The sequence below is a fragment of the Centropristis striata genome, chromosome 12 (genome assembly GCF_030273125.1).
Source record: "Centropristis striata isolate RG_2023a ecotype Rhode Island chromosome 12, C.striata_1.0, whole genome shotgun sequence".
In the NCBI taxonomy this organism is placed as follows: Eukaryota; Metazoa; Chordata; class Actinopteri; order Perciformes; family Serranidae; genus Centropristis; species Centropristis striata.
This window is the reverse complement of record NC_081528.1, coordinates 23,210,807-23,223,659: the sequence shown is the minus strand read 5'-3', so window position 1 is coordinate 23,223,659 and position 12,853 is coordinate 23,210,807. Positions and strand designations below refer to the sequence as shown.

The window sequence follows — 12,853 nt, the reverse complement described above, 5'->3', positions numbered from 1 at the left end:
TGCCTTGGTCTGATAAGTGAGCTCATCCCTAATCCTAATTGTGTCAAAGCAGGATTTACCACTTCATTTTCTAAACAAGCACCGGGGCATCGCACCACAGTGTGGTTTGCAATCAATCTCATGTGAATATCACCAGTGTCGATTAATTTTTCAATGTGTACAAAAGCACGGGGGCTTGTACCTTTTCTTCAGGAAATAATTGGCTGTAGCTGTCTGTAAATACATGGTTTAAATCATAACCCTCCTTATCAGCTGCTCGCCAGTCCTCCACAGTGTGAGAGGGAGGGGGGAGCATGCAGAGGAAAAGTCCTCTTTCACATTCAGAATTCTAAAAATTTATATTAAACCGAGCCAGTTTAAAGAATAAATCCAGGCAATATTAAGCCCATTATCCAGAGTTTATACTGCCATTCTAAAACTTCTAAAACTCTAAAAGATTTCTCTTGCAATTCAAATGGTCATGTGCTTTCAGCTCCAAAGTGCACTAATCCTTGGTGGAGATGTTTCTATATGTTTATTGTTTTTTCTATTTTATAATGCTGTATTACCAACCAAACAATCAAAATAATGATGGGTTTCCTTAAGAATGCTGAAAATGCAGGAAGCAAGAGCAGATTATGCAAACAGGAATATCATATTTGCTTACTGACCTCATACAGATGACTGACATAATAATGCTGAACAGTATCAATCTTCACAGTATTAAGCCAAATAGGATGTAAATAATTGTATATACAGCCTTCCTTAATCCTTATGACAAATTAAAGCGGTCCAATTGAAAAAAATGAAGCTGCTTTTCTGGACATTTTGTGTTTTTTAGTGACTGCCAGTGATGACGTCAGAGACTCGGTTCTCTTCACAGTAGGAGATAAAAGTTCACTCTTCTTTAAACCGCATGTAAGAAAATAACCTCACCAGAGGTTATAATTATTAGCTGTTTGGAGCTTTCAGTGACATGATCTTTATCACTAGATGGAATTTGTTTTTTTTTATGAGCACTTTAATGATTTCTCATCCATGTTGGTTTGCATATTAAGTTGATTCTCGACCTTTGAAACATCCAAAGTATTGAGATTATGATCTGGAAATGTATATCTGGATCAGCATCCACACTCTGCCAAGTGGTAGTTGTACCACCTGTTTGAGCTTCATGCTTTTAAACAGGTTTGAATTGTTGACTCTATTTCCACTATATGCAGGTACTTAAAACGAATTTGCTTGGGTGATTAACTGTTGCAGTAAAATTCAAGATGCAGAATATACAAAAAGTTAACGTTTTTCTCCTATTTTTTTTTTTACCAAGAAATGCAAAAAAACAACTAAAAAATATAAGCACATTATAAATATGCTGTGCATAGTAATGTGGGTACTTTTGCAGTGCAGGAAAGTGAATGGATATCCATGAAATCCCGTGCGCCTCCTGAGGGACCTGTGGGTGCGCTCTGAGGGTGCACACTGCAAAAAATATCCAGCCCGCAAGTCAATTAGTGACGTATGAACAGTGAAAGTGTTATATTTTGCTTATTCGTTTTAATATTGATTTTAGAGGTGAAGACATCCTTCATTTAGCTGATAAGTCACGTGCTTTCTGTGCAAAATGTGACAGAATTGATCGATATGTCTTTTCCTTTATGAGCGATCTGCTCTGTTCCACCTTGTTGCATTGGCACTTCTCACCGGAGATTGCTTTAAAGAACGGAAAATTGCATGCAAACAAGAAACAAGACAAATGATCTTGATGCATTGCGGGGGGAAAGCGCCGTTTTAAGAGGCAACATTGTGGATTGACACTGAGGCTCAACAGCTTTTGGAGACGGGCGTATTTTTTGCAGTGCGGTTAATGCTGAAGTCATTCTCCCGTCTCATACAACAGCAGCCAAGGACAAGGGAGCATCAGCAGAGAGAGGGAACAGAGGAGAGAGAAAGGTGCCTCCTCCTCTCGCCATTTGCGATAACTGTCTCGGTGTTGACTCGGTGTCGGTGTCCATGCTGCTCTAACAAGGAGGCGATAGGAGTGCTGGATTTAACTTCACACACGGACAAACCTATGCTTGGATTTCGGCTCTTTTTCCCTTCGCCAATGCAAAAGGAAATATGCAGCGAAGCTTCACCATTCTCTACACCAGTTTACTGGGGATGTGCTTGGGATCAAGCTCAAGTTTTCCAAGTAACATCAATATAGGTGAGCACTGCGCGTCAGACCTTTTGTCTCCGCGTTGAAACCTTTATTTCAAGTTTGCCTCGTGTCTCTTTTGATTTATTTGTGTGCTTTTGGCTCCAGTGTGTGCCACGTTAACTCTGCTTCTTTGCTGCTCAACAGGAGGATTGTTCCCAACCGAATCGCACGAATATGAGGTTTTTCGTTTCGCCCTGTCTCACCACCAGGACATCCCCAAACTGGTGCCGCAGGTGGATATGGTCAAGATGGGGAATAGCTTCTCCATGACATATGCCTGTAAGTAGGCTATTGTGCATTTTTCCCATTTTCTGTCAGTGCATCCTTTTTTTCTCCATCCCCTCAATCTGTTTATCCACTTCGTAAAGAGCGCTCGGGAACTCCACGGATAAAAAACCGTGCGCAGGCTATAATCGCATATATTACAGGCCCACTGCAAAGACTCCCGTGTGTTAGTAGGTTATCTTAGTAACTGTTGCGTGGGACCGAGAAGGACTTATTCTCTCTGCTGTCCTCTGCATGATTGCAGCGTGATTTTGCGCTCCGGAGAAGCCACGGGGATTGAAAGAAGAAGAAGAAGAAGACACAACCTCTGCAGCAGCAGTAGAGACCTTACAGTCATATAACATCAGGTTTTACAGCTGTATGAATTTTTTAGAAATCCCTGTGCGCCTTTTTCCTTCTTTAAACCGAGGTAGATAACAAAAAGCCAGAGCGCAGATCAAGGCTCTCAGGCGATGTGAACAAAGAGGAAAATAACGACTCTAGGTGCATTTCTAATTAGCCACGGATCACAATCCGATTATGTTTTTCTGCTAGAACACACACTATTCAACCCTCCCTCCCTAAAACCTACAACAAAGACATGCGCAATGCACGCACAATGCATATTTCAACTTTTTAGGATTACCTGCCTGATCTTTATTAATGTGTGTATTCATTTCTAGCAAACAGAGCTGAGCACGTTTTTACTTTATGTTAGGAGTAAGTGTTGCATTTTATATAAAGATAAAATGCAGGCAATGGGATGCAAGATCTATGGTCAACAAGGAAGTTAAAATAAATTAAAAAAAACATTACTCTGAGTCTTGGTCAGAGCAGTAGGGACGCCATTCTCCTGTGGGTGATAATGTGTGCCATTATGCCAGCCAAACAATAACTCCATGTCTGAGCTTTACAAAGGAAATGCCAGTCGAAATTGTTTCTTCTTTGTTAACCCTGCACTTATCCCCTCTTTGTATTCTGACAAGATTTTGTCGCCCTTGAGGCTTTTCAGCCGTGTTTTTCCTCATTCAATCTTCCACTCCTCTAAAATTTGCCTGTGGCTCACTCACTACAGCGCAAGTCGCACACTTCCAGGAGATACCCTTTGACAACTGTGCCTTCCTGACTCCCTGCCAGGTGTGTGCCTCGGTGACAGCCATTTGATTACTTCTTTCAGACATTGATTTTAGCATTTCCACTTTAAAAACGTGTCTGGAATGTAAAAACTGGCCTTTATTCCATTTCCACTGACTTGGATGCAGCCGCGGATATCAATCGTCAGCTCAGAATAAACAAAGAATTGGGGAAAAAAACCCATGATGCAGTTTTAAAAAGAGCATACAATACAATCATACTGTCATTATGACTCAGCGAAGGGAAGTCTCTAAATTTTTCTCATTCAGTATGTTGAATAGCCACAGACGTCAGCTGAGGGAGGAGGCATTCAGTTTTCTAGGATAGTTCTGTATTTAATACAGTCACCACACCAGTCAACACACTCCAATTCTCCGTTTGTTGGTTAGCATACGGTTGTATACAAAACAACAGAAAAGCAAAGCTAAAAACCAAGAATATTCAACCTTAATGGTAAGAAAATACCTCACCACAACAAATGACTCAACATCTTAATTTTTTCAGTTTAAATTATATGACTGCGTATATCGCTCAGAAATGGAAAATATGAAATACATTAAGGTAATAAATGCAGAATTTGCTAAAATCAACATACTCTAAACAGATCACTATGTTCTTAAATGACCCTTTGCTATACATTGTGAGGGAAAGTGGAGCTTGGAACCAATAGAAAGTGAAGCCACAGAAGGTAGGTTGCTTGAGTTTAAGGCATTGCTGGCTACTCCTCAGGTGGCTGCCAGAGAAACCCTGGCCTGTGTGATCACCTACTTTAAACTGATAGCTCTACAAGTCTCTTGCTGTGAGGAATTTTGTCCACGCGGCTATTATTTGTGTCCATGTAGTGCCAGTTCTCATGATTCGTAAGTTCCTGGACTTCAGCCACAAAGGTGTGCACAAAAACCTTATTGGCACAACTCTTGTCTAATGCCAAACTAAGTTTTGTCTTCAGTACCTGAGCAAACCTGGCGCCAGTTAAAGCAGCAAATCGTTCTAGCTGTGTAATTGACTACTGCTCTTTTGGTAAAATCCAGATCTTCCTGTGACTTTAATCCGTCCATCTGCCACCAGATGAGCAACTTATACGCGGTTCAGATAGCATCATTGCATTGATATCTTCTTGGGGTCAAGTGACTCTCAGAGGTTTTCAGGGAACCTTGGATTGTTCCACGATCATTTTCAGATTTTGGATCAAGATCTTACTTTGGAAGGTCAAGTGGACAATATACCCAAAGGGGTCATATGAACAAGTTGGAGTATTCCATAGGCAGTGATCATAAAATACATGTCAATTTTTGTCAATTTATCGAGTGTGGGTTCACAGGAATCCTGTTAGCTACGATTGATCCAAAGGTCAGTGCAGGAAGATCTTGCATCTGCAGAAAGGTGGCTGATGCCAGAAAGGTCATTGCTCACGCACTGCTAGTTGGACGCCTCCAAAGAGATTGCAAACCTTAACCAACAGAGCTTTGGCTTCCTCTTCTGAACATAAACTCTGGAAACAGTCGTCCACTTTAAAGCACCGGCCACTGACCCACGAACATCTTCTCCCGACTGACTGTAATCACAAACATGCTTGTGCAGTTCATATGTCACGCAACATGGACTGTATGTGGTCCCACACGGGACCCTGATGGGGCACTCATGCTAGCCCTCTGCAGTGTGTGCAGCTGTGGCTTTAGGACTGTAACCTGGGTTGGTTTTAACACCTGAATCCTGCATCAGCTGTATGATGCAGTTCCATAATCTCAACCCTGTTGTTATACAAATCATCTCTGTTGCTGGTCAGCTGTCCAATGGCACAACAATGATGTCAAAAACACTCATTTTTACTTTCCATCTCCTTATTGAGACCTGTACGTAAGTAAGTAAAAAAATCCCAATAATAAGCAAATTTACACAATAGCTAGATAACCATCATGTTATCATTAGCTAATTAATTGGCTAAAAAAATCACTTTAAAATATATGACAGCTTCTATTGCTTACTAAATACTATATAAAGTGGAGTAATTGCAGCATTTGTTAAACGACACACTCTAAACACCTTGTTATGTTCTTATTAAAATTAATATACTAAGCTGAACGGAACAGCATACTAAACATTGCTAAGCCTCCAAAATAAATTATTGAACTTACAGTTACAAATGAAAAGATTTGGCATTTACAAAGAGCTGCATTGCCTTGCAGGAGCAACACCAACAACCTAACCCTACCAACAACTGCAGGAAAAGAACAGTTAAAAGTTAAACTCCACTGCTCATTAAACACTTGGTCAGTGACTGTCTCACAGATCTACATAAGTGAACTAAAAGACCCAGAAATACTCCAACCTGATTGGTAGACACTGATTATTAGGACTGACAGAAGCCATTGAGCATTCATATCTGGCTATCTAGGAGCCTTTTCCCACACAGAGGTTTAATGTAATGTGGTTTGTAGCAGCTCTTATGAGATTTAGTTATGAGCCTAGAATTGGATTGGAAATAAAGCATTATGTGCAACAGCACTCATGCAGATTTATAGACATTTATTGCTGGCTGCTGCTGAATGTTAAACACTATCACAAAAGGAAGTTTGCTCTTGTCTGTCTTGGTACACTGTCAGAAATAATGTGCTAAATGTGTACCTCTAGGGGTAAATGGTTCCCTTACCATTGGCTTGGGAACGTATACTGTATGTACATTTTTAGCCATCAACAAAGTGCACATAGTTAGTTGAGGTCTAATTATTTACCATTGCTAATTACTATACTGCAGAAAGAAGTGGACATAGTGACATCACCCATTAGTTTGGGACTACAGCTTTGAGGCCTTCAGTTTGGCATTTTGTCAGTTTTTTGGAGCCGGAGGTGACCATATTTGGACAACAGCGTAGAGCTGCTTCATGAGCTGAGGCTAGCTTGTTCGGTTAGCAAGTTGCAACTGTGATTCAACATTATTTTCATACAACTGAACAATGACAACATTTTTGTCAGTGAAAGTTTGAGATCATGATGTATTAAAGAAGACTTGAAACTAGCAATCAAAACCATAAATTCATTAAGAAAATGTTTACTAAGGAAAAAAATCAAGTAAAAAAGAAGAGTCATTTTCTCATAGACTTCTATACAATCTGACTTTTCCACTAGGAGTTGCCAATGCTAGACCATTAGAAAAATGTAGGTTTATGGCACATAGGGGTATATAAATGTAATGTAGACCTTGGTGGACAGAAATGGACTCCTGATAGGAATAATTATTAGACCTCAAAGTATGTACCTTCTTGTGGGCCAGAAAGGCACATATATATTCCCAAGCCAATACCAAGAGCCAATACCAAGCCACTATACCCCTAAAGGTACAAATTCAGCACATTATTTCTTAAAGTTTATTAGGCACTTTACACACATTCCATGTTATGTAATATTATTTTCCTACTTTCCTACTAAAAACAGAGTTTATGAAGTTCACCCGGTCCAAAGTTGGCTTTACGGAGTGCATAACTTTGCAGATGCTTTTAAAAACCACAGTAAGAGCTGCAGAAAACATTTGGAAAACTGGACAATCCCCCTGCCGACCATCACCATCAGCCCTACCCCCAGCCATTTAGGTCCGGGGAGCCAGGCAGAGCTGTGTAATGAAAAGTAAACACACCCAAGATGCCCTCATTAATGAGATGGTCCTCTGCTCAGAAGGGAATGTGATGTGAATATAAGGGTCAGGCTGCAGCGAAACGTTTCCAGGGATGTCGCTAGTGGGAAAAAAACACGGTGCCTTTAGAAGCGGGGGAGGAGGGATGGGGGGAGGGAGGGGGGAGCAATAATGTCTTCGTCACAGCGTGCACTCAGTGGAGGAACAGCAGCATATACACAATGGGCTGTTAAAGAGCAATTTGGCAATTTAGATTCAAATTGTTAACATGCAGAATGACGTACCTGCCACTAGCTGCTCTCAAAAATCAATTTAAAAAAGGGTGAATGTGAAAAATCTGATATTTTGCAAAAGGAATACCCTAAATACCCACTAAAATCAATTATTCTGGTCTGGAAGATTTCAGGAAACTCCTTGAAACTGATTATTTGATCAAGGATCTTTATCAATATTCAGGTTTTATGAGAGCTTAAATAGATCCAGGCGCTGTCAGCACTACAGGATATCCAGAGATTTTCCCCTCCATCCAGTCACCCCTCTCAGACTTCAGCACGATGCCATCAAATATGACATCTTTTCTTCAGCGTGTCCCGCGTATCACTGCCGTCCATGGGTATGATGGTGGGCCGTGGAACGAGCGTGTCAGAAAGATTCACAGTGGCGGGAGACTGCAAAAATGAAAGTGACACCTCTTCCTGCTGTGTGTCACTCGTTGTGGAGGCTATAGAGACGTTTTTCTAAGGGAAAAGAGAAGGGCTCCGGGGCCTGCTTATAATGAGTCAGATGAGAAAAACAGCCTATTCCTGGGATTTCTATTTAGCATGCCTGTGTGGAGGAGTGTGCATGTGTGTGTGTTTGTGTGTGTGTTTGCATCTGGGTGCCCATACTGGCATCAGTGTAGGATGTCATGAGTGAGTGACAGTTCACCTCTGTAAGCATGTGTGAGTGTGGGAACATGCTCAAGGCTCTTGGGGTCCACAAGTTTGAAAAGCAGCGGGTGAATGGGCCCTTGTGCACGGAGATGAATGGAGCTCCGGATGAGGGCGATACTCATCAGCTGGCTCTTATGACTTGCCACTTCCTCCAGAAGCAAGCCCTCCCACCACACACACACACACACACACACACACACACACAAACACACACACATACACACACACACACACACACACACATGCTCAGTCACACTTGCTGGCACCTGCCTAAAGAGCAGGGGAACAGGGACAAGAGGTTGGGGGTGTTGGGTGGACTAGGGCAAAGGTGAGAAGAAAACAAAGAGGAGAGAGAAGGAAGAAACATAATAGATAGAGATGCCGAATGTTAATGGCAAAGTGATTCATTTTATTTCCTGCCTGTGGAGTCATCGGGGAAGTAATGACGATGGCAACACTGTCGGCATAATGTGAGACAGGATGCTGGAGCTAATTTGCATTTCTCTGTCTTCTTTCTTCCATTCCCATGCTCAAACTGAATCATAAAGTGAAAGAGAACCTGTATTTTTAGTTCTTAATATTTTAGATCCTCGCTCCTTTTCCTATATGTGCCTTTGCTTTCATATTCTCAGTAAAAGCACTTGCTGGACTGGCTCATTTTACATGTTTCCAGTGGTTAAAAATAACTGGCAGGGATGCTATGTGTATATGGAGATATTAGTCCCTGTTCCTCTCAGTTAGACATCACATTACCATAATCTGCTATTGACTTGGTTTGTAATAAGGACGTCACTGAACCGCTAGCTTCATGTCAAATCCCCTGCAGGCTCACGCCTATATTATCGACTCTTCTCTTTCATATCCTTCATGTGTGTGCTGAGATTTAGGCTAAGCTTTGGCTATTTTTGGTTGAAAAGCAGTCAGCAGAATATCGCACCTAGCAACAAAATGTAACATTTCAGACTGTGGAATTTTGAATTACGTGTACGTTTAGCTTAACGAGTCACTAATTCGGATTTGATTTTGTGTCCGATTCAGTCACCCTGATAATAAACCTTTCATTAAGACTAATTAGTGTTCATGGAAAAGACGATATGGGTTGTCACTGCGATGTAGGCAGCAGTATTTCCCCGGGTCTCTGAGGGTCAGTTAAAGAGGACTGGAAGAGGATCTATGAGGCAGCCATGATCAATGAACTGAGCACCGCACAGAAGCCTCCCCAGCCGATCAATACAGCACAGATGAGAGGGGGATGGGGAGGGCTTCCCTACTGCCGGGCTGAGAGGACAGATATGAATTACTGTTGGATGATGGGATGTACGTTGGTCTGTGTCACAGAGAGATCGTACAGGTAGAGGTCAAGTGCATGGGTGGTCCAACATTAAATGGGAAATCAAGACTAATATCAGTGATGCCAGTGATATTTACTGTCCAATAATGAAAATAAACATCAAAGTTATAACTATATTATCATGGTACAGGGTCACAGACTGCAGAAAGAAGCGGACATAGCTATAGTGACATCACCCATTTGTTTTGGACTACAGCTTTGAGGCCTTCAGTTTGGCATTTTGGTAGTTTTTAGGAGCCGGAGGTGACCATATTTGTACCACATGGTGGAGCTACGTTATGAGCTGAAGCTAGCTAGTTTTTTTTTTTTGTTTGTTTTTTTTTCCTCCTTTCCTCTCCTCACATGTGCTGTATTTCTCTCTCTTCCTCCCTGTCTTCCTGTCCGGTTCACTCTGTCTTATTGTTTGTGTGTGTTGTATACGTTTGGACGGGATGATAGATCAAATTTTCATTGTCCTAGAACTTGTTACTCTGTTCAATGACAATAAAGTTGAATCTCATCTCATCTCATCTCATCTCAAGTTGCAACTGTGATTCAACTTTCTTTTGGCGCAATTGAACACTTAGTCGACCAAAATATTAACGCACAGTGAAAGTTTGAGATCTAAACACACAATGTGCCGTAGAAATGACTTGTCGTCCGAAAGCATAACCTGTTTTAGTCTTTTTTTATTTTAAATGGAGCCATAACTTACAAAATAAACATCATGCTGAATTGAACAGGATGGTGCAAGGAAACAGAGTTTGATGTCATAGGTCTCATGAAGATAATCAAAAAAATACTGAGCTCAGCAGTTCTGCAGTTCCAGGACAGAAAGCTGTGTGTTTGCAAAGGAGCTGATGCTCTGACTTCTTTTAATGCACCATGCCACGTTGCAGGTGGAAGTTTATAAAATACTTTATTGGATTTGGGTTTTTTTTTGTTTTGTTTTTTACAGGAATGGCTTCAGTGACAGTGATGCAGAGGCAGAATGAATGTTCAGAGGCTAGTGCAACTGTGACTCAGCATAACAAGATAATTTGGGTTATTACAATTTAATTTTCTAATTTTGTCCATCACTTATCAGTAATAATATCATTTTACTCATCAAGTTAATTGCTAATTGAATCTGGGGACACTGTGTCATCCATAGAAAAAGTTTGACAAAGCAAAAAACATCAGCAGTCAGACAATCAAAACTATTTTATAGAGGAAATTGTAAAATAATTACCCTTGCTGATTCAACTTTGACATACGTTTGGATTATGATGAAGCAGTGTCTACTTATAATGCATGCACCGCTTCCTGATGTTGTTGGGTTACGACCAGTTCAGCCAAAGATGGATTTTTTCCTGCTTTATTTGAATTATTTTACGGGCCTGCGGTAATTCAACTGAAGTAATTCATCCCAAAGATTAAAGTATTATAGTCGGAGTCCGTCTTCAACTTGCTTAAGTTTTCCTCATCAGCATAGTTTCTTGCTCTGACTGCTAAATAGAAATGTGTGCGAGCATGTGAGACTGCTTTGTGAAGTTCTGCGGTTACACACTTGCACACACACAATAGCTAACAAGAGACTGTGCTTGAGCAGATGCATTTAATGTATTATTCAATGCAGCACATCCAATGCTATCACTTCATGGAGTTATAAGCATAAATATGTAATAATAACTCCGCAGGAAGGAGAAAAAAAAGGCAATTGAACTGGCTGTGTTGAGCACTGTAATGCTTAAAAATACTTTGCTCTCTATAGGATCTGCCAGAAGAAGCTAAAAAAGAAACGTCTGTCTCCTGGAGACTTTATTTCGGTGCATGTTCACCCCTTTTGCTCCAATCGTCCTCCCCTACAGGGGCGAACAACACCCCAGAAGGGAGAGTGTAAGCTGGGATGGAAGTGTCAAGAAGAAGGGGATGTTGGGTGGAGGTTAAGCTGCAATTTCAGACCCAGTGGCTGGTGTCACTGAGGCTCTGGGGTGTTGTATTTTATTGTGTAGCTACTGTGTCAGTCATTGAGGTACAGCTGTAGTGACTGACTTCAACAGTGCATGCATGTTCAGAGGGATTACGGGGCGTTCGATGCATTATTGAAAAAGGCGGACAAATAACAGATCACCGCTCCCTCCTGACCATTCGGGACATGACAGTTATTTGTTGAGGAGAAAACAAAGAGAATGGGGGAGAAAAAAGGAAAGAAAAGAAACTGACGGTTTTTCTCTTGGGCTAGAGTCTGGCAGGTGCTGATTTGATGAATGAGAAGGCTTGGATTTTTTTGCTCTGGAGCGCCAGGGATAGAGAATGGCCCATAGCAATCAATGTAGATCAGCCAAAACTGCTCCCCAAGCAGCAGAGTGATAGAGTGTGGAGCAGAAGGGGGACAGAGATTGTTTCTGTGGGTTGTGTGTGCCTGTGTTGCTCTGCAAAAGAATGGGAGAGGGAATGTCCACATGGGCCAGGGGGTTAGGGAAGAGAGAAATGGTTAGGAAGGAGAAAATAAGCAACCTGTCATTTAATGTCTTCACCTGCTGTGTGACCATTTTCTAAAAACCACTCGCCACATAAAAGTAACCCCGGCGGCCATCCAGTGCCTTGAGGTTTTTAGAATTCTGTGGTGTTGACAAGACACCAGTCTTTATCACACATACTCTTCTCGGAGACACACACACTTAACTGACTGTGACTGTGTCCGCACTGTTTCTATTTGTTCTCCTCATTGTCTTTCTAAGCCTGCTCCGAAACCTTCTCTGTATTCATACAAGCACACCAAGTATTTAAAACAAATCTGTCGTCTCTGGAGGTAATGGCAGCTGGGACGTGGAGGTCTGAGCTGAGACGTGTGGGGCTGGCAATTAGAAAACAATGTGTTCGGGGATGAGGACCAGGATTTGTGCTGCAGGGGTGGAGGGACGAGCGCTGGATGATGGCAGCTGTCATGTTTTTGCGGCAAAGACAGAAGCAAGTCCCTCTTTTGTCATACAGTACATCTCTGGAGCTTCTGTTGTACTTTAATGAGGAACAAAGCCTACAAGCATATTAAACACTGTGACATAGTGTAACTGCTCTTACGCTGACAGCACAAGACTGCTGTGCTGCGCAGATGCTCGCAGTGCTAAGTAACTTGCCTTGCCATGACACCAGACCTGCAACAGTTGCTTAAAGTTGAGAAAGCAAGACCACAAATATTTCTTCAGACTATCAGTGAGCAAGACTAATGCAAGATGCTATTGGTTGTGTTGTCCAAGCCCTGACCCCCCTTACTTACAGTTGTTATGTCTGTTGAGTTAAAGGACAAAGGCAGTTACAATAAAAACGGTAAAAACGGTAGCAGGTGTACTTCAAATTTCAAGATGTTTTTCAAAATAAGGGTCCTTGACTGCAGACAAAAGTGGACA

At 41.6% G+C, this 12,853-nt stretch overlaps 1 protein-coding gene across 1 annotated transcript in view; it reads left to right on the top strand.

The window, feature by feature from the left end:
• Positions 1-1,690: 1,690 nt before the first annotated feature.
• Positions 1,691-12,853, top strand: part of gria1a (glutamate receptor, ionotropic, AMPA 1a) — a 90,533-nt gene continuing 79,370 nt past the window's right edge. The window contains 2 exon segments of the mRNA XM_059345454.1: positions 1,691-2,182; positions 2,321-2,455. Of these exon segments, the coding sequence (XP_059201437.1) occupies positions 2,095-2,182; positions 2,321-2,455 (223 nt within the window). The 5' untranslated portion in view covers positions 1,691-2,094.